The following is a 25,241-nucleotide window of genomic DNA, read 5'->3' as shown; positions in this document are numbered from 1 at the left end:
ATCAATCCCCATGAATAAATCCTTTTGTACCCTAAGTATCTCTCTGCAATTGAGATATGTAAACAGTTGGTTTTATCTTCTAACTCCACATTTAGGGACTATTAATCCTGAAAAACTAACTTGCTGAACATGGTACATCTTTTACCCCACCACTCAGAAGGAATAGGCAGGCAGATCTATGTGAGATGGGAGCCAGCCTGATATAATAAAGTGAGTTCTGGTAAGAAAAAACTACCTCTTGAAACACTGTATGCAAAAATAAATATTATGGATATTATGGAAAGGAGGGATGGAGGAAGGGGAGGTAGTGAGGGAAGGAAGGAATGAAGGATGAAGAGAAAAAGGAAAAGAAAGAAGAGAAAACAAAATCAAATACAGTGTTTTATAATGGTTCATTCTTGTTAACTACAAAGCAATAAAATATTTTCTTTTGTGTGTATCATACACACATGAGTATGCAGGTGCACATACAGCTGCAAGAGCATGAGGCAAGAAGATGCAAGTGTCTTCTTCCATCATACTCTACCTTACTGCCTGGAGACAGGACCTCTCATGTAATAAGAACTCCACTATCTCAAAAGCATGGCTGCTCAACAGGGTCTAATCTCCACTGTCTCTGTCCCCTGTGCGGGGCTCTCAGGCATGTGCAGCCATGATCTTCTTATGTGGGTGCTTAGAATTCAAACTCAAGACCTTATGTTTGCAGACCAAGTGCACTAACCCACTAAACCATCTCCCCACTCCCTAAAATACTTTCTTTTGACATTCTTTACATTTTTTACTAATTTACAGTTGGACTTGAGAGATAGCTGAGCAGTTTGGGACTTGTTACTCTACTAAAGCATCTAAGCTCTTTTCCCAGCACCCACATCAGATGGGTAACTTGTAACTCCAGCTCCAGGATATTCAGTGGTCTCTTCTGGCCTCTGTGGGAAGCATGCAGTGGCCAATAACATATGGAGTGGGATATGTTGTGTGGTGTTTCATCTATCTCCGAGACATACAAAAGCTATAAAAAAGATTCATACAAATCTATGAAAACATCATAGACATCTTGGGCACTGCACTCAAATGCACATTCCTATACATGGGCACATACAAATACACACCAACTAAAAAATTAACATCTCTGGCTGGAGAGATGGCTCAGCTGTTAAGAGCAGATATTATCTTGACAAAGGCCCAAATTCAATCTCACTACCCATATCTAGCATTTCTCAACTCCCTGTAACCTCAGCTGCAGGGACTACAACCTTTCTGGTTTCTGAGGGCCAAAAAACTCACATGATTATACCCACAAAAAACTAAAATACAGATTCTTGATTTATACAAGGAAGTAACTAGCTGGAGAGTCCAAATGAGACAAACAAAGACACGTTGTAAAATATTTTGAAGGAGTACTGGAAGACCATCAACTGATTTTTCTGCTGCTGTTGATATTTCTTTTTTTTTTTTTTTTTTTTTTTTTTTTTTTTTGTGAAATCCGCCTATATCTGAGAGTCCACCCTGAGTTCCTGCCGCCAGCAAGATCCTTGACCCCTAAAGCAGGGCCTCTGCTAAAGAAAGAGGCCTCAGCTGGAGAGTCCCAGTTTCCAGTGAGATCAGACTATCATGCAGAAACTTGCCAAGTTTCAGCTCAGCCTCTGTCCTCCTCCCCCAGCCATTGACTAGAGCCATTGGCTAGTGGCATCTTCTACATTATCCTCAGCCCTGACCCCATCCCTGGGTCCCTGTCTGTGGAGAGACCTCCTATAGAGCTTGGACTACCCAGAGATATAGATATTGACTCACTGACCACAAAATCCCACTGGGGAAGTATCATAGAGAGAGGGGGAGACCCCATCAACACCTACTGGAAGAAGCTATGAGAAGACGGCAATACAAGAAAACACCTAACAACAGAAAGACAAGCATGACACCACCAGAATCTAAGGAATCTACACCAACTAGAATGGAACACAACAACAAAGCAGAGGAAGCAGAAGGGAACGACTTAAAAATTTCTGTCATAAAAATGATAGAGGCCCTCAAAGAAGATGTGAGAAAAATCCCTTAAGGAAATGGAGGAAAAAAACAAACAAAAAGTGGAAGAAATGAACAAATTCCTTAAGGAAAGCAAAGAAAGTACTGAAAGCCACCAAAAAAAAAATAAAAAAAATAAAAATTAAGCAGGTAAATGAAATGGTTCAAGACCAAAAACTAAACTAGAGAAAATAAAGGCAACACAAACTGAAGGAATGCTGGAAATAGAAAAACTGGGCAAAAAATCGGGAACTACAGGCACAAGCATAACCAATAGAATTCAAGAGATCGAAGAGAGAATCTCAGGTACAGAAGATAAACTAGAAGAAATAGATTCATCGACCAAAGAAAATCATAAATCCAACAAATCCTTAACAAAAAACATACAGGAAATGTTGGACACCGTGAAAAGGCCAAACCTAAGAATAATAGGCATAGAGTAAGGTGAGGAAGCCCAGCTCAAGTTGGTGAAAGCATATTCAACAAAATCATCGAGGAAAACTTTGCAAATCTGAAGAAGGACATGCCCATGAAAGTACAAGAAGCATACCGAACCCCAAATAGGCTGGACCAAAAAAAAAAAAAAAGACCCCTCCACATATAATAATCAAAACACCTAGCATAAAGAATAAAGAAAATTAAGCGCAGTAAAGGAAAAAGGACAGGTAACATATAAAGGCAGACCTATCAAAATTACACCTGACTTCTCCATGGAAACCCTCAAGGCCAGAAGATCCTGGAAAGATGTTCTTAAATATAAAGAGAACATGAATGCCAGTCTTGGCTACTATATCCAGCAAAACTCTCAATCACTATAGATGGAGAAAACAAGATATTTAATGACAAAACCAGATTTTCCCAAAACTTATCTACAAATCCAGCCGTACAGAAATTATTGGAAGGTAAACTCCAACCCAAAGAAGGTAACTACGCCCACAAAAATGTAGACAACAGATAATCCAACTACACCAGAAACCAAGGGTAAAAAAGAACTAATATATTCAAAATACCACTGCCAACAACAAACCTAAATCAAGCAAGCATCAACAATCAATGGTCCTTACTCACGCTCAACATTAATGTCCTTAACGCACCAATAAAAAGACACAGGCTAACAGAATTGATACGAAGACAGAATCCATCCTTCTGCTGCATACAAGAAACACATCTTAGCTCCAAAGATAGACATTACCTCAGGGTAAAGGGTTGGGAAAAGATATTCCAATCAAATGGAACCAAGAAGCAAGCAAGCATAGCTATCCTAATATCTAACAAGTTAGACTTCAAACCAAAATTAATCAAACAAGATGAAGATGGTCATTTCGTTTTCATCGTAGGGGAAATCCATCAACACAAAGTCTCAGTTCTGAACATCTATGCCCATAATACAAAGGCACCAACATTTGAAAAAGAAACGCTACTAAAACTCAAAGTTCATATAACACCTCACACACTTTTAGTGGGAGACTTCAATATACCACTCTCAACACTAGACAGGACCACCAATCAGAAACTCAACACAGAAACAAAAGAACTAACAGAAGTTATGTCTCAACTGGGATTAACAGACATCTATAGAACATTCCATCCAAAGAAAAAAGAATATACTTTCTTCTCTGCTCCACATAGAACCTTCTCTAAAATCGACCACATACTAGGTGACATAACAAACCTCAACAGATACAAGAGAATAGGAATAGTCCCCTGTATCTTATCAGACCACCATGCTTTAAAATTGGAATTCAACAACAACACAAATAGCAGAAAACCTGCAAACTCAAGGAAACTGAACAATGTGCAATTGTACCACTCCTAGGTCAAAGAGGAAATAAACAAAAAAATTAAGGACTTTCTGATATTCAACGAGAATGAGGACACAATATGCCCGAACTTATGGGACACCTTGAAAGCATTGCTACGAGGGATGTTCATTGCACTAAGTGCCCATATGAAGAAAACAGAGGATAGTCACATAAGAGAATTAACAGCGCAACTGTAAGCCTTAGAACAGAGAGAAGTGAACTCACCCGTAGAAGTAGATGCCAGGAAATAATCAACTTGATGGCTGAAATCAACAAAATAGAAACCAGGAAAACAATACAAAAAAAAATCAATGCAACGAAGAATTGGTTTTCTGAGAAAATCAACAAGATAGACAAACCTTTATCCAAATTAACGAAAAAGCAGAGAGAGAATATGCAAATTAACAAAATCAGAAACGAAAAGGGGAATATAACAACAGAGGAAATGCAGACAATTTTCAGGTCATACTTTGAAAATCTGCATTCCACAAAAATTGAAATTCAAAGGAAATGGACAAATTTCTGGATAATTATAACTTACCAAATTAAATTAAGAACAGAAAAACAACTTAAATAGACCTAAAACCTGCAAAGAAATAGAAGCAGTCATCGAAAGCCTTCCAACCAAAAAAAGTCCAGAGCCAGATGGATTCAGTGCAGAATTCTACCAAACACTAAAGGAAGAACTAATACCACTACTCCTCAAACTATTCCACAAAATAGAAACAGAAGGTTCATTGCCAAACTCTGTTTATGAGGCCACAATAACCTTGGTACCCAAGCCTCACAAAGACACAACTAAGAAAGAAAACTATAGACCAATATCCCTGATGAATATCGATGCAAAAATACTCAATAAAATACTGGCAAACTGAATTCAAGAATACATCAGAGAAATCATACTCCATGACCAAGTAGGCTTCATCCCTGGAATGCAGGATGGTTTATCACACAAAAATCTATCAAGGTGATCCACCATATAAACAAACAGAAAAAGAAAAACCATATGATTATCTCCCTAGATGCTGAAAACTCTTTCTACAAAATTCAACACCCTTTCATGATAAAGGTCTTGGAGAGGTCAGGGATAATAGGATCATACCTAAACATAATAAGAACCATATACAGCAAACCAACTGCCAACATCAAACTGAATGGAGAGAAACTTAAGCCAATTCCTATAAAATCAAGAACAAGACAAAGCTGCCCTCTCTCTCCATATCTCAATATCGTACTAGATGATCTAGCTAATGCTATAAGACAACAAAAGCAGATCAACGTGATCCAATTTGAAAAGGAAGAACTCAAACTGTCTCGATTTGCAGATGATATGATAGTTTATATAAGCAACCCAATACACTCTACCAGGGAACTCCTACAGCTGATAAACACCTTCAGAAAATTAGCAGGATACAAGATAAACTCAAAAAAATAACAATAGCCCTACTTTTTTCAGACGACAAAGAGACAGAGAAAGAAATTGAGAAGCATCACCCTTTACAATAGCCTCAAGCAACATAAAGAATCTTGGTGTAATGCTTACCAAACAAATAAAAGACCTATATAACAAGAACATTGTGGCTCTAAAGAAAGAAATTAAGAAAGACACCAGAAAATTGAAAGATCTCCCATGCTCTTGAACAGGTAGGATAAACATAGTAAAAATGGCAATCTTACCAAAAGCAATCTACAGATTCAATGCAATCCCCATTAATATCCCCCCACAATTCTTCACTGACCTTGAAATGATAATAATCAACTTTATATAGAAAAACAAAAGACCCAGGATAGCCAAAACAACCATATACAATATAAGAACTTCAGGAGGCATCACCATTCCTGATTTTTAAATCTACTACAGAGCTATAGTTCTTACAACAGCCTGGTATTGGCATAAAAATAGACAGGCAGATCAATGGAATGGAATTGAAAATCCTGATATTAACCCACACACCTAATGAACACCTGATTTTCAACAAAACAGCTAAAATTATACAATGGGGTGCAGACAGCATTTTCAACAAATGGTGCTGGCACAATTGGATGAGGGTGTGTAGAAGACTGCAGATAGACCCATGTCTGTCACAAAACTCAAGCCCAAATCGATCAAACACCTCAATCCAGCCACACTGAACCTCTTAGAAGAGAAAGTAGGAGGTACCCTTGAAAATAACTCCATTGGCACAGACCCTGAGAAAAACAATTAATAAGGGACCTCTTCAAACTTAAAAGCTTATGTAAGGCAAAGGACACAGTGGACAAGACCAAATGGCAGCCCACAGACTGGGAAAAGATTTTTCACCAATCCTGTATCCGACAAAGGGCAAATTTTAGAACTCATGAAACTAGTCAACATAACACCAAATAACCCTATTAAAAAATGGGTTACAGAATGAAGAAAGAATTCTCAACAGAGGAAATCAAAAAGGCTGAAAGACACTTAAGAAAATGCTCCACATCCTTAGCTATCAGGGAAATGCAAATCAAAACATCTTTGACATACCATCTTACTCCTGCCACAATGGATAAATTAGAAACACCAATGATGACTCATGTTGGAGAGGATGTGGAGAAATGGGAACACTCCTCCACTGCTGGTGGGAACGCAAACTCATACAGCCATTTTGGAGATCAGTATGGCGGTTCCTCAGGAAAATTGGAATTAGTTTACCACAGGACCCGGCAATCCCCCTCTCTTGGGCATATACCCATATGATCCACATCCACGCAAAAAAGACATCTGTTCAACTATGTTCACGGCAGCACTATTTGTAATAGCAAGAACCTGGAAGCAGCCTAGATGCCCCTCAATTGAAGAATGGTTAATGAAGATGTGGCACACCTACACAATGGAATACTACTCTGCAGAAAAAAATAATGGTATCTTGAAATTCGCAGGCAAGTGGATGGCACTTGAAGAAACCATCCTGAATGAGGTAACCCAGTCACAAAAAGAGGAACACAGTATGTACTCACCCATATGTGGATTTTAGACCTAGATCAAAGGATCACCAGCCTATAATTCACACCACCAGAGGAACTAGGATAGAAGGTGTATTCTAAGAGATTCATATAAAGTCCCTCACAGAACTGGGAAGGGACAAGTCCCCCAGAGCTCAGTTGAAGTGGGGGGGGCAGCAAATGGAGAGAGAAGTAGGAGAAAATGAGAGGGAGTAAAGGAAAATATGTGCGACCAGGAAGATTGAGCCCGGTTAGGAATAGAAGATGAGAGAGAGAGAGAGAGAGAGAGAGAGAGAGAGAGACATAAAAGATGGAGCCAATAATGGTTTGAAGTTAAATTGAACACAAAGAAAGGTCTAGAGAGCTACAAGACTGCTGCCCACTAACAATCTGAGCTTCTGTGGAAAGGCTATCATAAATGCCCTTCCCGAAGAGTGAGATCAACAACAAACTTATCCATGGAGTCCTAAACTTGTGCCTGATGGAAACAGGAGCAAACACCCATACATAAACACTGAGTCGAAGTAGAACCCAGATGCAGATGGAGAGGACAAGACCAGGCTGAAGAAACACATAGAGACAGCTTACCTGAACAAGAAGGAGCTAATGGGCCAGCAGACTGATAGCTGGGAAGCCAGCATGGGAATGACTCAGGCCCTCCTGAATATGCCTCTCAGCCAGAAGAACTGAGCAGTCTAAGAGACCTCAGACAGTGGAGCCAGGATGTATCCCTGGTGCACAAAAGGACCTTGCGAACACATCCCCCATGGAGGGATAACTGCCTTAACCTAGAGACAGGAGAGAAGCCCTAGTCCCTACTTCACATGACCTGTCAGATCTACATGACCCCAACTGGATGGCATTCCCCTACATATGGAATTGGGGTGGGGGGATAGGAGGGGAGGGTGGATAGATTGCATGTGAGAGGGCAGAGAGGGAAAGGGGAGAGAGGGAGAGGGGAACTGTGATGGACATATAAAATAATAAATTAAATTAAAAAAAATGCTTTGACTCCAAAATTTAAGCTCAAGGACAAGTTACTGGGGAAAAGGATTTCTATTTTTGTTTCCACAGAAAATGAAAAGATGTGGATTCCTTCCAGACTAATGTGTTTTGATAAAGCCAGACTGCCTGAAACAGAGTACCAGGTGATCCTACATTCAAAACAGCTGGACAAAGCAGCCTTACAGACTACAGCCAGGATTTCTGCATCTTCTTGGAATTACCTTGTCAGAGACCCTTACCAGCAGGAAGTAGTATGGAAAGAATGATGCCCAAATTCCCAAATATTGTCTAATGTTTGTTTTCATTTAAATGGAATTGGTTATATAAAATAACAAAAAGGTAAAAATCATTATTTTATTTCTTTATTCATGAACACCAGGCTAAAATACTGGAGAACAAAGACATGGATTGTTAACATATATATTACAAATCTATGTATGTTCTAGAAGCATTTGAAATGTAACAAAAAGACACAATAGCAAATAAAAGCTGTTAAAATTATTTGAATTAAATAATTAACCATAAAATTGTGACCCAACAATCCATTACCTTGATCTGATTTTCCTTAACTTTTAGGCGTTGCTCTGCCTGTACATTGGATACTTCGATTGCTGTTTTCTGTTTATTGAGTTGATTCATTTGTTCTTTCATGACTTTAGCTTCTTCTAAATACTGACAGGAAAACAATAACAACGATGTGAAAGATAGCACAATGTTTAGAAGAATTTTTTCAATATCATTAAAAGATACTAAATGTGTTATTAAATGATATTAAAAAAAGATAGGGTTGCTACTTAAATAGGGACTCAGATGGGGTTCCTTTTTATAAAGAACTTTCAAAGCAGAAGAGTACAAAATAAGAAATATTCTTCAATTGATTTACAAGGAAAATTTTAATCAAGTACACGATTTTGACACATACTTGTATGAAAAATCTAGTCAATTCTTTCTATCTTTGTACCCTATATACTCTGCTACATCTCATTACTTTTGTTTAATTGTTTGTTTTGTTTTCCCAATAGAGTTTCTCTGTATTGCTTTGGAGCCTGTCCTAGAACCTACTCTGTAGACCAGGCTGGCCTGGAACTCACAGCAGAGATACACCTGCCTCTGCCTCCCAGGTGTTGGAAAAAGCCGCTTTTTTTTTTTTTTTTTTTTCCCCCCCCCCGTATACATGGTAGGACTTTGAAGTGAGGATGACTCAGTTTTTATTATAGTAAGAACAATCAACACAGGAGTCCTCACCACAATGTTTTCTAAAACCTGAGATGATAGAACAAAGATGTGAAAGGAGAAGGCATCAACCCCAAAAGAAAATGGACAACCAGAAGGAACACATGTGAGACCAAACAATCCACAGACAATAGAAGAAACATGAGCCAGTTAGAAAATCCTAAAATAAGATGACTTGACACAATCCAGATAGGCTCATGATTGAAAGCAGTAGTAGTAGAGGGAGGAATGGAAACCAAAAGGGAATAATTAGGGAACTGGAGAGACAGTAGAGTAGTTAAAAGCACATACTGCTCTTGCAGAGGACCCACACTCAATTCCCTGCACCTGCACTGAGTAGCTCACAGGTGCCTGTAATTCTATATGATCTAATGTCCTCCTCTAGTCCCTATGAATGCCTGAACATATACACACATACCAACACACAGAAGTATACACATGCTCCTGATATCTCTCCTATTACCTCCCTGTACCTGTCTTCTCTCAAACATGCATATACACATCACATTTTCTGTCACTCATCTCATTTTTTCTTTTATGCATACATATAGCTGAATGTTTCATCCCTACTGGCAAGCTTCAATAGTGCTGTAAGGTGTTATGCATACAGCAGTCCAAACATATTCATCAATGTCACCTACCTGTGAAGCACACAAGCTGAAATAACAACCCAGCAGCAAGATGTGGCTTATGGTACCACAGTAGCATAAGTGTTATTAAAGTAAGCAACCACTTTCTAATTGGATTTAAGGCCAACCAGCTCAATGAGATGACATGTTGTCCAGCACAGCAATGCACACCTTTCACCTCAGTGCTCAGGAGGCAGATACAGGTGGAATTCTGTGAGATCAAAGTCATCCTGATCTACATAGGGAGCTCCAGGATAGACAGAATTACTTAGAGAGATTCTTTCTAAAAAATAAACTGGACCGTCCCTGACACTATTAAGGCCTCTAGTCACTACACACAGTTACACATATGTATCCACGTGAACAAATGAATACACACACACACACACACACACACACACACACACACACTCAACTAATCAGGTAGTCGTCAATATCATTATCATGGAAGGGCTTTAAAGTTAGTCTCTCCAATTTTCTTGGATTGCTATTTGGTCACAGAAGGCCTTACCCTCCCTGAGAAGCAGAAAGGGGATAGGGTGGGTTTTGGTGGGGGTTATAGGGGTGAATGGGAACATGAGGGAACTGGGATTGACATGTAAAACAACATTTTTTCAAATTTAAATAAAAAGGAAAAAAAACAAAATTTAAATTATCACAATAAATAGTTCTAGTAACCCACAGTTTCAAGAGTTTCCAGAATGTAAGAATCCAACATATTAATGAAACCCTATGTGACACATCATCACACAATCTCAGAGAGCCAGAGACAACAGAAAGATAATGTTCGAGAAGAAAAAAAGGGCAGAAAGCAAAGAAGGTCCCATAATCAACACATCATTCAAGTTTCAAAACCAAACATGGAAAGGGAAGACAATGCAGCAATATCAAAATTTTATTTAAAAAAAAAATGCAGCACAGCAGAAAGATCTCCTGGTTTGAGGCCTGCATGAGATTATAGTGAGTTCCAGAACAGCCAAGACTATTACACAGAGAAACCCTGTCACACTAACAACAACAAAAGCAGAATCAAAACACCAAGAAGTGCAAATAAGTATCGAAATATCAGAAACATGAAAGAGAACAAGGAGTTAGAGCAATTTCTCAGTGGTTAATACCATGCACTGTTCTCCAAGAGGTCCTGAGTTCAGTTCCCAGCACCTATATCGGGCTCATCACAGCCACTTATAACTCCAAGTACAGGAGATTCAACATCCTTCCCTGGCCTTTCAGAGCACCTTAATCATGAACACAAATGCACACAAATATAACATGCACAAAATTAAAAAAAATAATAATTAATTTTGAAATAAAATCTTTTTTAAAAATGGAAAATAAGACCTTTACAGCTATGCAATTGCCTTTTAAAATTACCTACTGTACCTTATTATCTGAAAGATAAACAAGTTAATTAATCACAAATGTTCTCTTTTGAAACAGGAAACAGAACATTTAAGATAAGGAAACAAGAATCCTTGGCTGCTGAGTGAACTGTAGTATCAGGACAAAAATGCCCAGTAGATCTATAGAACACATTTTTCTTTTTCTTTCTTTGCTCTTTCTCTTTCCTTCCTTCCTTCCTTCCTTCCTTCCTTCCTTCCTCCCCTTCTTTCCTTCTTGGAGACATGGTTTCTCTGGCTATCCAGGATCTCATTCTGTAGACCCGGCTGGGCTCAAAGTCACAGAAATCCACCTGCTTCTGTTCACAGTGCTGGGATAAATAGGTATGTGACACCACTGCCACTCATTACACATTCTTATTGGACTAGGAGAATCTAAGATTCCAAGAAAAATGGCCCCCAGAAGAAAATGAAGGAGTCCAAGAGTATCTATGGTTATTTCACGAGACCTGAATTTGGTTCCCCTTACAGACCATGTTGGGGATCTGATGCTTGTGGCCTCCAAAGGTACCTGCACTTGTGTGCACATATCTACAATCAAGTTACACACATGCACATAATTAAAATAAAAAATAGAACAGGAAAAATCTGGCAGTAGGCACACACATAACTTTGAACCCAGCAATTAGGAGACTGAGTACCTCAGTAAGTTCCAGGTCACCCTGAATTTCAATACAAGACACTCTCAAAAAAAATAACAATAATGACAATAATAGAATTGTAAATGAACAAATTAGCCAAGGTAGTTGAGTGATTGGCATTTCCATTGAGATAGATTACAAATATCCATTACAGGAAGCCAAGTAGTAAAATAAAACGTCGGGCAACTCAGGATATATAGTCAAGTCAGACAGACTACTATTCAGAGATCCATAATACTGTAAGAAGAAAATGTCACACTAGTAATTTGGGAAGATAGTAAAGGCGTTTCCACAAGAGGAAAAGGACAGTATGTCTGTAACAAAGTAAAGGTAAGGACAAACACCATGTCACACCTGTGCACAGTCAAACTCTCACACCACACCCCCACAAACACCCCCCATCTCAATATGCACACTATAGAAAGGAAGGAAAAGAGAGACAGCAAGGGAGGGAAAGGAAGGAAGAAAAGAGACAGAGGGGAAGGGGCCTGGGACCTGGGAAGACAAACAGATTTATGACAACAGCAGCGAGAGCACTTGTGGGTTAGTGTCTAGGAGAGAAGAGGGTGAGGATAAAAGGTAAGATTTCACTTTACATTACCCAAGAACTCCTCCCTCCTCTAGCACCCCAATTGGTAATCTGTTAACTCTTACTGCAGTCTTTATTGTGAGGAATCCTGTTAGCCGATGTCTCCTGTGAGAGTAAAAATTCTGACTGCCTTCTATCAGGGGAGAAGACAGATGGAAGAACACACTTTTAAATCCTTTATGGGAGTCTGCAGGGGAGACTTCCTGTTCTCATAAGCTTACTCATTCACTACACAACTCCACACATGGTTCATTTGTGAGTACCCACAACATCAAAGGCTATATTCATATCTAAAAAAATATCTGTAGTCTACAAACCTGACGCACACTTTCCTGACGTTGAGAATTTTCATTCAAGGTATCTGTTATTACTCCTTTAAGTCGTTCTTTATTTATTTCAAATATTCTTAGTGTGGTTTTGGCCTAAGTAAAGAGAAATACACCGTTTATAACAATTTCGCAGAAAGCCGCCTGATTATGTCTTTTCTGAAGAACATAAAAAATGTAAGCAAAAGCCAAAACATTCCACTATTTACAGCAGAGGCAGTATCAACACTACTTTGATAGACAAAGTCATTTGCCACATGACTTTGAACAAATTATTGAACCTTCCATGTACAATGCAGACCATTTTGTTAACTACTGAAATAGAAAAGAACAATTATTAGTTACAGAATTATTGGTATATTTAGCGGCTTACTTAAAACACTGCTTTACTGCCTATTTGCCAAACATGGCTTCACTTGCTACCAGGAAGGGAATAACCTGGAGAAATAGCTGAAAGAATGGGTTGTCACCCTTAGCAACCTGCTACTGCCATGTACACTTCAGAAAAATTTGCTTGCTTGCCTGCCCACTTTGTGATTTTAGAAAAGAAACTCTAACTAGAATTGAAGGCTTTCTGGAGGTCTCAGGAGGACAGTCCACTGGTGACCTCTCTCTTCCATGCTCACTAGTGTAGGAGTAGATATTAGAGAAAGACCCCACACTCCTTACACTTTGTCTCCTGACCTAAACTTTATACAGCAGGAAGCAAATCTATTTATTATTGATACATGTTACACAACTTCAAGAGTGCTCAGATACATTCCTAGGTTAAATATATCTAGAGGAAAATGAATTTCAATCAAAGTAACACATTAAAACAAATGCATATTTAAGATTGGCTACATTTCAAATACTAACAATATTTTATTACCTAATGTGATGGCTGTTTGGTTATCAATGATAACTGGAATTAACTAAAACCCAAGGAAGCTGTGAGTACTGTTTCTAAATTAAATAATTTCAAGTGGCAAGACCCACATTTAATCTGGATCTTTTGAGGTGGGAAGATCCACCTATATTCCAGGCTATACCTTCTGGCAGCAGCCTATCTAAAGGACATGGAAGAGGAAGCTTGCTGGTCCTCACCCTCACTGGCATTACAGCCTACTTCTTTGGTATTCCAGTGTATACTGAGTATCAGGTGAGATATCCAGCCTCATGGACTGAGAAAGTGCTGGATTCTTGGACTCTCTGTTGGTAGACTGACATTGCTGGTCTGAGTGGAACACAGCCTGGAAATCGCTTTAATAAATACCTGATATATAGATAGATATCTATTTAGATAGATAGATAGATAGATGACATCTCATAAGTTCTGTTCCTCTAAAAAACTCTGACAAATATACCTAATAATAATATGAAACATAAATGGTCTTCAGAAGTGACAGACTAATTTATTTCAACTTAACTTACTTCAGCTAGCTGTGATTTGACAGACTGTGATTCATCTGCTAGAGACTGGATCATTTTTGAAAGGTCACTCATCTGAAAAGACAGTATCAGTCAGTAAGTATTTAATAAGTCCATTTTGCTCCAAGACAACATGCATTAGTGAGGTACATTGTTAATTTACTGTTAATAAAAGGGAGAGGCCAGATAAGGAGGCCTTGTCAGCTTGCATTCCAAGTGCTCACAAGGATTTTAAAAATTATGTAATCACATGATGTCCTTAAAAAAGCAATACATCATAGAACTTTTCAGGTTTAAGGTGAACCCACTAATTCGTATGTTAAATAATCTCACACACATCAAGATTTTGCTTAATCCAGAATTTAAAGTAAAATAAATGATATATATGTATATATATATTATATATGTTATATATTTTTCACTATGAATATTCAAGTTATATTCTTTATGGTTACTTCCAACGTAAATATTGAAATTTTCCATTTAAAATAACAAGCGAGCCAAGTGTGGGGGTGCACACTTGTAACCCCAGCTCTTAAGAGGCACAGGCAGGAAGGTCATGAGTTTTAGGCCAGCCTCACTTATACATACAGGACTATATTCTAATACTATGTCAATGAATATAAACAATAAGAAAACAGGAATATGCACAAGCCACTCATCATAACATCTAAAAAGTAAAAGTTTGATGGGAGGTGTTGGCCCATGCCTTTAATCCCAGAAAACAGGAGGCAGAGGGAGGTGGATCTTTGTGAGTTCCAGGCCAGCCTGGTCTGCATAGTGAGTTTCACAACAGCCAGAGCTATTACATGGAGAAATCCTGTCTTGAAAAAACAGAACATAACAACAAATAAATAAAAGAGGTGAAAAGATCAGATCAGATGTGAAAAATTTTGTTCTCATATTATTCTACATCATTTTTTTTTCTTTTGATTTTTCAAGACAGGGTTTTTCTGTGTCACTTTGGAACCTTCCTGGAACTCATTCAGTAGAGCAGGCTGGCCTCAAACTCACAGAGATCTGCCTGCCTCTGCCTCCAGAGTGCTAAGATTAAAGGCATTTGTCAAGAATGCCCAGCCTGCATTCCATTTTTTATATACATGAGTTTATTTACATTTTTGAAGATAGTATATCCTCTCCCTGTTCAGGGCAGGATAGCTTGGAACTGTTGTTTCTTCCTCCCAAGTGCTGGTATTATAAGTTTGTGCCACTATGGTTGGCTCACATATAATATTTTAATCAATATTTAATTTATAGGTAAGATTCATAATTCTCTTGGAATATATAAGACTCACCAATTTCTCTTCTTCATAATGCTTAGCTCTCTCTTCTTCTAGTTTCTTCTCTATAAGTAATATTTCTTCTTCAAGTTTAGATTTATCTCTTTCTAGATTTTTATAAGTTGCCTAAAATAGAAAGCTAACTTTAACAAGCCAAACATAAGAATTTTTAGTTAGGTTAAAAATCAGATGATTGTAGGGTAAAAATCAGATGAGTATACTCAAATATATAAACACTTTATACATTTTTTCATTTCTCAAATATTAAAATAACAGCAGGTTTAACAGTTGCCAGCAACTTCTATAAAAAAAAAAAAGTGTAAGTATTTTAGGTGCCCACCAGTTAACCACGGCAAACAATGAATATCCCCTGAAGGAATTAAAACAGTTGCATTCCAAAAAAACTTTTATGTAAAAATAAAGAAAAATTAATGAGTTTATTTGGAGTCTAAACTCCCTGCAGATTCTACAAGGGCATTCTAAATCATAAGACACAGACTTGCTACTCAGGACAGAGGATGACAGAACTGACATACTGGACTGAACACATAATCTAAGTGACAAAGTTTTTTTTCTGTTTTATCATTGGTAGGAGCAGGCTACTTCTATTTACTCTACAGGCTCACAACTCAGTTTTAATAACCGTTCCACTTGCAAAGAGTATTGAGGCACTTCATCACATCATACTCTGTCTGTTAAGACAAGTCATTGTGTCCTCTGAATCAGGAGAGTTAACTGTCCATCTCTCCTAAACTCTCCATTCTGTGAAATCATGGTTATGGACTGAAAACTGGCTGTGATGGAGTGTGTAGACAAGGGTTGATGCACAGAAAGGGATTAAATATTTATCACCATGCCACTCTTTACAATGTAAACCTCAATTCTAATTTTAGTAAATATCTACTACCATGGTAAGAAAAAACAATATGGTCACAACTTACTTGTCTGCTACTATGCTTAAATTTGTGAGAGTTCTATGTCTCTTTCCTGGAGCAAACTATGTCAAAAGTAGGAATTGTCTTTCCAATCCATTCACCAGAGTACAGAATGCAGAATTTCTTTCTTTCTATAAATCTATAGCTTCTGATAAACTGATTTTGTATCCCTCAAAACAAGTTAATGACAAGAGATAAAACTGTTATGTTTTAAAATATTTTATGCCACCTACAACTATTCTGTTTCCACTAACTTTTTCTGTACATTGTAAGATCCAGATACACAATTTCATATTTCTCTGACATAATTGTTTTTGAGGAGACAAGATATTTCTAATAAGAATCTTTTCCCTAGCTTTTACATCATACTTTTTTTTTACCTTCAAACTCTGTACTTCTGTTGATGCCTTGTCAAAGTTGGCCTCCTTTAAGGATGACTCTAAGCCTTCATACTGAATAAAACAAGGGAACACATGAGGGAAAAAATACAAATTTTAACTCAACTTGTATCTAAATAGACACCAAAGAAGGAAACAGAATTTATATCCACCATGTGAAGTACCCTTGGATTTTATGAGCTTAGTTTGCAATCTAAACACTGTGCTGAGGAAAGCCAGGTCTACAAACAAGCCACAACCACCAGCCTAGGCAACATATGGCAGAACGTTTCCCTTTGTGACTACCATAGTTGCCCCACATCTGCTGGGGCTGAAAACCCTAACAGCAAGTGTGACTAAAGTGGATCTAAAGAAGTGAGTCATCTACTATCCCCTGAACAGATTAATGGCTTCTCCAGTCTGTCAGTAGAACAATATGTGGTAACTGGCTATCAGACATTTATATCATGTGATAAATAAGGCAAGTAAGGAAGATAAAATCTGTGAGTTTCAGACCACCCTTGTCTACAGAGTGAGTTTCAGGACAGCCAGTGATGCACAGAGAAACCCTGTCTCAGCACCTCAGAATTTGTGTTATTTAGAGACAAAGCCTTTAAATACAGCTAGGTAAAATGAGGGATTTAAGATGACTGCAACGTAATATGACTGGTATCCTATGTGGAGAGCACTAGGACAGAGAGTGACATAACAAGCAGACAGCAATATCTAAAGTCAAGGGACAGGTCACAGAGGAAGCAAAGCCTGGCTCTATCTTCATGGACTCATTTCAAGAACTGTAAGGAAATTCACTTCTGCTGCTAAAGGTATTTTGTCACAGTAGCCCTAGCATTCCCGAATGAAAACAGTAAATAAAGTCTCTACATGATAACAAGTAAAAGTACCTTTACATCCTTGATAAGCAAAAAAAAATCTCATGAAACATTACACTACATTAAATTGTAATTCAAATCCTCTACCTTCTAAGACACTGAACAAAACAGAAATGTAAGCCACAGAGTAGAAGAGATTTACAATCCATATATCTGACAAAACTCTTTCTTATATATGACATAAAATAGTAAAAGCAAAGGCCCTAATCTATATGGCATAAACTGAGAAAGATTATGAGTGCATTTAAAAGGATGGAAATGGGCAAGTGTGATGGCTCAGTAAGTAGTTAAGGAGCTTGCTGCCAAGACTGATAACCTGAGTTCAATCCTAGGGACCCACGTAATAAAAAGAGGAAAGTGACTCCTCTATGTCCTATTCTTGGTACACGCCTACACAAATAGACACACACAATAAAAATAAAGTCATCTTTTAACGTGGAAAAGACTTAAAGGCAATTTTACAATATCTAAATGAGCAATAAGCAAATCAAGGTGCTCTGACTAATTAGTCAGGAAGGTAAACACTACACATCACCAGGGTGGCTGCAAAGAGAATGGCTAAGTGATGAAGTTGAGCAGCAACAGAGCTCTGGTCTGAAACAAAGCTCTGATGGCAAGCAATAACCCATGGAGAACAATTAAGCTCCACACTGTGATGGATGGTATTTTCAAACACATCTTACCTCCTCTTGAGCAAGGCACACTTTGTCAATTAGATCACATTTCTTTTTGATTTCCATTGCAAGTTCCACAGCCAGTCTATTCTCTCTTACTGAGCAAGCAAAGAAAAAATTATTATGACTAAAGTGTGAAAACGCTTTAAATTATATACAATCACAAGATCTAAAATCAAAAAAGACTACTTACTCAAATAAAGTCGGCTTTGAATCTGAAACAAAAATTTAACAAAATTACATTAAAACAAATATATCTTCAAGCAAATCTATCTGACTTCTACTTCCAGCTTTAAGATGCCAACTTTCTTATGGCCTTATGGTAAATAAATTACCCAAAAGCCTTCTATTTCAAATGAAAACAATGCTATATAGTAAGGTCTCCCATTGTGTGGTATCATGTGTGTTACCATATTAAAGGCTCTGAAACAGTCTTATTCTAAAGAAAACTGTATAATTCCACTTAACTCCATGTTTCCCATGCATATATTGGCTCTAAAGCAAAGTATTTTAAGGAGCCACCATTATTAAATCTCCTACGGTTAATAATCAAAATAAAAATATATGAAATATCATTGGACTCTAGACCTTGACTGACTAAAAAAACTCATTAGTCTTTTTCTTCTTCATACTTCAGCTTTCGATAAGGAAGGGATACATCCACCCTTGAGAACAGTGGGGATAGGGTAAAGTGATCAAGGGATGCAAACAAGAACACTCATGCCACCTAGAAAACAGAGACAGAAAATTGGAAGAAAAAAAAATGACAAAAAAAAAAAAAACAGTGGGATATATGTAAGCAGAAGGTAAGGAAGAAAAAACCATGAAGATATTAGAAATGAAGTCAGTCAGAAGCACAAAGGCCAACATCTAAAAAGAAGTCTCAGAAAGAAAAGGCTATGTTATGACTCCCTCCTTAAAAACAGTTAGCATAGGAAAAAGCAATATAGGATCCATAGGAAAAAGCAATATAGGATCCAGGAGAGCCATGAAAGTAGCGATTTTTACTCTTAGTTGGGAAGTAGATACACCTGCAAACTTTTTAATATTGTTAGAAACAAACACAGACACCCCAAATTTAAAGAAGAAAAGGGAAAGAAAGAAAGTTGGGGCTTTAGTACTAGTGTGTAGTATCCCTACAATAAAATCCTTTAAAATACACTTACATAAAAATATTTCTGTTAATCTCTGTTCAGTTTTTAAAAACCACCTGTTAGCATAATGCAGAACACTAAGACCTAACTCATTTCCCTGAAATAACAAGTTTCTCCAATTAGATGTTCAATCTAAACACAAAATGAAGGTTAGAGAGAAATGGCTCAGAACATTTGTTAGTCTTGTAGAGGACCAAGATTCAAATGCCATCATCAACATTATAGCTCACAGTCATCAGTAATTCCAGCTCCAGGGCATCCAACAATGGCCCACTAATCACTTCTGTAGACCAGGAACACGTACCACACACACATGCATACAAGCAAAACAGCATACACATAAAAGGAAATAAACTTAAAAAACAAAAACAAAAAACTTAGAATGACCATTCACTTACTATAAGTGGTTACTTACTGATCGGTATCCTCTCCAAAGAAATAAAAAATGGTAACCAGTCCAATGGCAACCACACATATCAGCGATTCTAATGATGGCTCACTAGGATCAAAGCTTGTTGTCATATCTTCAGGCACTGCTGCCACAACCTTCAAGACAAAGAAAATAAACTTATAAGCATGCTTCTTCAACAGTACTGGTACATAGACAGGCACAGGTGGCTGTGGCCAACTCTATTCATATTGAATGGGCTACCATAAAATACAAAGCAGAATGCCTCCAAAGATGTTTTCTAGTAAATTACAATTGTTCTTATTGAGGGGCTAAGTGTGGTGAAACAGTAGTTTTCAAACAGAAGTTATGGGGAGATTCCACAGAGCATAACTCCAGGAGAGTTAAAGGATAAGGATATAGTATCAAGAAAAGAACATTGTGGAATATTTTATATGTGTTTCATTCTTTTATGTTGCATTTGTTTAACTCTGTAAAGCTGCATTACTTTGCCAGTCTAAAACACCTGATTGGCCTAATGAATAGCTGAACAGACCAATAGCTAGGCAGGAAAAAATAGTCAGGGCTGGCTGGCATGCAGAGAGTATAAATAGGAGGGAGAGACCTAGAGAAGATCCAGGGACAAGAGGAGGAGGACACCAAGGGCACCAGTCATAGAGTAAGAAGGAAAGAAAGGCATATAGAATAAATAAAGGGAAAAGAGCTCAGAGGCAACACATAAAGAGAAATGGGATAATTTAATTTAGAAAAGCTGGCTAGAAACAGCTGAGCTAAGGCCAGCCATTCGTAAGTAAGAATAAATCTCAATGTATTTATTTAGGAGATGGGTGAGGGACACCGTCCCTACCAAAGATTTTTAAAATCCAGTAAAAAAAAAAAAAAAAAATAAAAATCAATGATCTGGGTTGGGTTCTTTTCCCTGAGTTCAAGTTCATGATTTATCCATATGCACTGGGTTTGAAAAAACATTTCCTGCAGAGGAAAAACACTGAACTGCAGCTTGTCCTCTGAGGAAGGGAGAGTGATAAGAAACTAATGACAGAGCTTCAGAGTTGGGATTTAACCCCTTCCTTCCTGTCTCTTGAGTTAAATTAATGCAGTTTGAGCCCAAAAAGAAAATGGCTCTTTCAAAAACAACCCTAGAAATGATGGGCTTGACTCTTTCCAGGCATCAACATACACCATCTAGAAACTCCTCAGCTGTCTTCTCCTTGGGGTCTGACAAAATGAACAACAAATCCTTAGATAATTACTATCTATAAAACCTGTTTTATGCTAGTACATGACAAGGACCTTTTACCTCACCACTTCTACCAAAAAAAAAATACATGCAATAGTATCCTCTTTTTTTTATTCCCTGTATCTTTATTTTCCTTTTTACATCTGTGACTCCAGAAAGGATCCAAAGTGTAGGTGCACAGCCTCTGCTCTGGGTTTCATGGAGAGTTCCTTTAACCTTGTGTTTTAGATCCTTAAGGTACAGGACTGACCTTACAAGGGCTCAGAAAAGGGTTGAAAATATTTTATCCTGGTCCTCTCTCTCTTTCTCACCTGAGCCACATACAAACAAGTGTGATATCATGTTGCAAGGCAATGATAACGATTTGCTTCTAGGATCACAAGAATAGATATTCAGGCACGGCAAATATTTCCATTATCTCACTCCAGAGACTATGAATGTATATCCAAGCCCTCCACATACCCTCTAAAATATTCTTCCACACCTCGCAGAGTAAGGCCTGCAGTTAATTGCATATTTTACCTCTTCCTGAATCCATCTTCCCTCAGTGGGTTATTCTAGTCTTTATCACCAGGCCCCAATACTAACTGATCATAAACAAGTAGACTCCTCTGATAGCAGATAAAAAAGACTAAGACTAAAACTGTTACTAGAAACAAAGATGTGATGGAAAAGGCTAGCTCAGTCTTTAAGATGTAGGATTTTATGCAAGAGAACAATAAAATGAAGTAAATCTGTTGAAGTAAGGATAAAACAAACCGTTCATCAACAGTAGTTAGTTATTTTTAGATCTCATTTTCAGTGAGTCAGCATGAAAAGAGAACATGGTAAAAACACAACAAATAAGTTAGACTATCATACTAGCAAAATACTATGCAATAATAGCAGAAAATACATTCACTCTCAAATGTACATGGAAGATTCTTCAGAAAAAATCCAGGCATTAAGCTAAAACACACCTCAATGTTTTCTTTGTTTTTTGTTTTGTTTCTTTAAATAATCAAACCACATGGCCAAGCCCAGAGAAATGGCTCAGCAGCTGAAAACATTTGCTGCTCTTGCAGCAATCCATGTCAAGAAGTCCCTAAGTGCCTGCCCATGACTCCAGCTCTGTGAGATCTGATGCCCTCTTGCCGCTTCCTTGGGCAGCTGAAGCTACAAGCTCATACACACACATACACATAGTTTAAAATAGTAAAAATTCAATTAAAAAATTCCCATGTCAAGAAGCATCTTCTCTGATTACAACGGGTTAAAATTAGTTATCAAAAAAACAGGAAGGGCTGGAGAGAGAGCTCAGCAGTTAAGAGCATTTGTCATTCTTATAGATAAATGACCCATGTTTGTTTCCCAGGGTCCACTTGGTGGCTCACCACTATCTATGACTCCATTTCCAGGGAAATATGTCACCCGTTAAGGCATCTTTAAGCACAGCAAACATGTGACGCATGGACATACATGCAAGAGCATGTACATAAAAGGTTTTTTTAAAAAAAAATAATAATAAATAAAATGCAACATAAAACTTACACAAAACAACTAATTCAGTGTGTAACAGGAAAATTTATAGTCATAAAAGACTTTGTAAAAAAAAAAAATATGTGGGGGCAGGGGCTGGAAAGATCTCACAATGGTTAAAAACATTAGCTAGTTGTCAAGAGGTTCTGAGTTCAGGTCCTAGCATCCACATGGTAGCTCACAACCATCTGCAATGAGGTGCCCTCTTCTGCCCTGCAGGGATATAAGGAGACAGAACACACTATATATAATAAATAAATCTAAATAAAAATTTTAAATATTATTGGGCCAGGAAGATAGCTCAGCAGGTAAAAACTTTGCCACCAATCCTCAGGACCTGTGTTTGACCCCCATCACCAATGTGGTAGAAGGAAAAAACCGACTCTTGGGGCTTTGGATTTACACACACACACACACACACACACACACACACACACACCATATATACACAGAAAGGAATGTAATGCTCAGTTAAAAAAATCAATGTCATAATCCACAGTAAAAGAAATGAAGAAAAAGAAGATCTCAACAGATAGTAATAAAACATGTAAGAAAATCGACCGTCTAATCATCAGGAGACTGCAAACTAGGACTACTTTTCTCAATCTGACAAACAGCACCAATAGAAGACTCATAGCTAACACCATCCTGAAGGGGAGAGAATTGTTCCCTTACAAAATGCAACACACATCCACACAGCCCACTGAACCACAGAAAATCCAGCCAAGTCTGCAAAATCCCTCCGTGTTCCTCACCCCCAACCTTATCAAAAACAAGTGTTGGTAACTGCTAGGTGCCTGTGTATTTTATGTGAAAAGCCAGAGGCTGCTGTTGTAATGTCTTCCTTCTCTACCTCAATTTTTCTAAGGCAGAGTCTCTCACTGAATCTAGAGCTCACACATTCTCTGATAAACTGATGACCAGTGAACCTGGGATTCCTCTATTCATACCTCCACCCAGCGTTTACATTGCCTTAAGGGCTCCTACTCCAGATCATGGCAAGCACTTTCCTTTCCGCACTGAGTCATCTCCCTAGGCCCTGATTGTGGATTCTGAGGGAGATGTGTGTGATCTGAAATCATCTCTCATCTACAATATGCTTCTCTTCCCATAAGGCCCATCTCAGTAACTTAGCTGACAGAGCCAGGAACTTGGGACTATTCCAGATTCTTCACACATCCCACCCCTCTCTGCAGCTAATCAAGAAAGTCACACTCATTTTAGCTCTTATTTCTTCTTGCCCCATTTAGGACCAACTTCTCTATCCTTATCCCTATCAATTCTCCTTCCTGTGTTTTTTTCCCCTGACATTTGATTCTCATACTATCAGGAATATCTATACATTTTTCTATGGGTCTCACCACTGATGAGCCTGTGCTGGATCTCACACCCCACAGCAATCCTTGAGACCCACTGGTCTACAGTAAGCATCATGTCACATCAGGCCCTTGGCTCACTTATGCTGTGAGCTCCTGTGTATGCTGTTTTCACACCTCATCTACTGAAACTTATTTGCTCAGTCTAAAGACTTTGCCAGCAACCCAAGGAAAAACAATCACTCCCTTCCCTTATTTTGCATGTGTACTTCTATAGGCAATAGACTTCAACTGTGGATTAATTTTGTGTATTTTCTCCCCAAACAGCCAACATGATGAAAATGACCAAAATCCTTATTTCATTTAGAACCTCCATAGAGCATTTTTATTCATGGGCAAATGAACCATGAGCATGGCACTACTTACTTTAAATTCACAGAACATGAAGATAATTAGAACTGGCAGCAGCTCAAAAATCCTCCATGGGCACACCACGGTGGCAGTACGAGGCACCGCCATCCCTGTGCCCACCATGGGGGGCCTTGCAGCTGGACAGATGGACAGCAGCAGAGCAGAGCACAGTCAGTGGGACACTGGGAAAGGGAAGGCTTCTGGGGCCGGCTGGCACCACTGCCCTCTCCACCTCCTTATCTCAGTTGACGCGTCAACGCTGGCACTCTGACCTCCAGCACCAGAGTCCTGGAGAGCTGGAGCAAGAAAACCTAAAGCACCCAGTGTGGGGCTGCAGGCCCTACACTCCGAGGCCTGCGGCACAGCCCCGGAGTGAAAGCTCAGCCCCCTATCCCCAGCTACTATCGCACTCTGTCCTATCAAGTCAAAAAAACAAAAAAAAAAAAAAAAAAAAAAAAAACAAAACAAACAAAAAAAAAACACTCCCCTATGGAACACTAAAAGCTGAAGCACCAACTTTGGGGCTACAGCCCTACACTCCGAGGGCTGGCACAGCCCCAGAGTGAAAGCTCAGCCCCCCAAGTTACAGCTACTATCACGCTCTGTCCTATCCTCTCCAGTCCAAAAGCCACACTGTAGTAGCTAGGGGGGGAAACGCTCCTACGCAGAGATGTCGTCCTCCGTCATAATCAGTGTCAGAAAACGGCCTCTGACGTAAGAGACGATGACGCATTCACACTTCGAACTCACTGTGATCAGCCCAGTTATACCACTTGACTCCTAAGAAATATCCTTTCTTGACTCGGAATTAATAGCAGGTGGGTGGGTGGGTGGGTGGGTGGGTGGGTGTGGTGTGTGTGTGTGTGTGTGTGTGTGTGTGTGTGTGTGTGTGTGTGTGTGTACTAATTCCTGGAGATGGAGACATTCTGCTCAGCACTGCCCTATTTAGCATCCTATTTGTAGGCCTCATGAAATAAGCTGATGCTTTTGTGTATCTCAAATGTAGGACCTGAGAGTCA

General features: G+C 38.5%; 1 protein-coding gene and 1 non-coding gene across 2 annotated transcripts in view; both read right to left on the bottom strand.

Annotated features, from left to right (window-relative positions):
- Window positions 1-24,313, bottom strand: part of LOC127232534 (melanoma inhibitory activity protein 2-like) — a 143,687-nt gene extending 119,374 nt beyond the window's left edge. Inside the window, 10 exon segments of the mRNA XM_051198651.1 lie at window positions 8,340-8,462; window positions 12,600-12,704; window positions 14,022-14,093; window positions 15,314-15,437; window positions 16,603-16,685; window positions 18,184-18,268; window positions 18,364-18,389; window positions 19,744-19,772; window positions 19,775-19,874; window positions 24,238-24,313. Of these exon segments, the coding sequence (XP_051054608.1) occupies window positions 8,340-8,462; window positions 12,600-12,704; window positions 14,022-14,093; window positions 15,314-15,437; window positions 16,603-16,685; window positions 18,184-18,268; window positions 18,364-18,389; window positions 19,744-19,772; window positions 19,775-19,874; window positions 24,238-24,255 (765 nt within the window). The 5' untranslated portion in view covers window positions 24,256-24,313.
- LOC127232537 (small nucleolar RNA SNORA26) lies at window positions 21,119-21,240 on the bottom strand. Its single transcript, XR_007835399.1, has one exon. It is a non-coding gene; the product is annotated as a small nucleolar RNA SNORA26 (small nucleolar RNA).
- Window positions 24,314-25,241: the final 928 nt, after the last annotated feature.

The sequence above is a fragment of the Phodopus roborovskii genome, unplaced genomic scaffold, assembly GCF_943737965.1.
Source record: "Phodopus roborovskii unplaced genomic scaffold, PHOROB, whole genome shotgun sequence".
Lineage (NCBI taxonomy): Eukaryota > Metazoa > Chordata > Mammalia > Rodentia > Cricetidae > Phodopus > Phodopus roborovskii.
The sequence above is the reverse complement of the archived record's forward strand: the minus strand, read 5'-3'. Positions and strand labels throughout refer to the sequence as shown.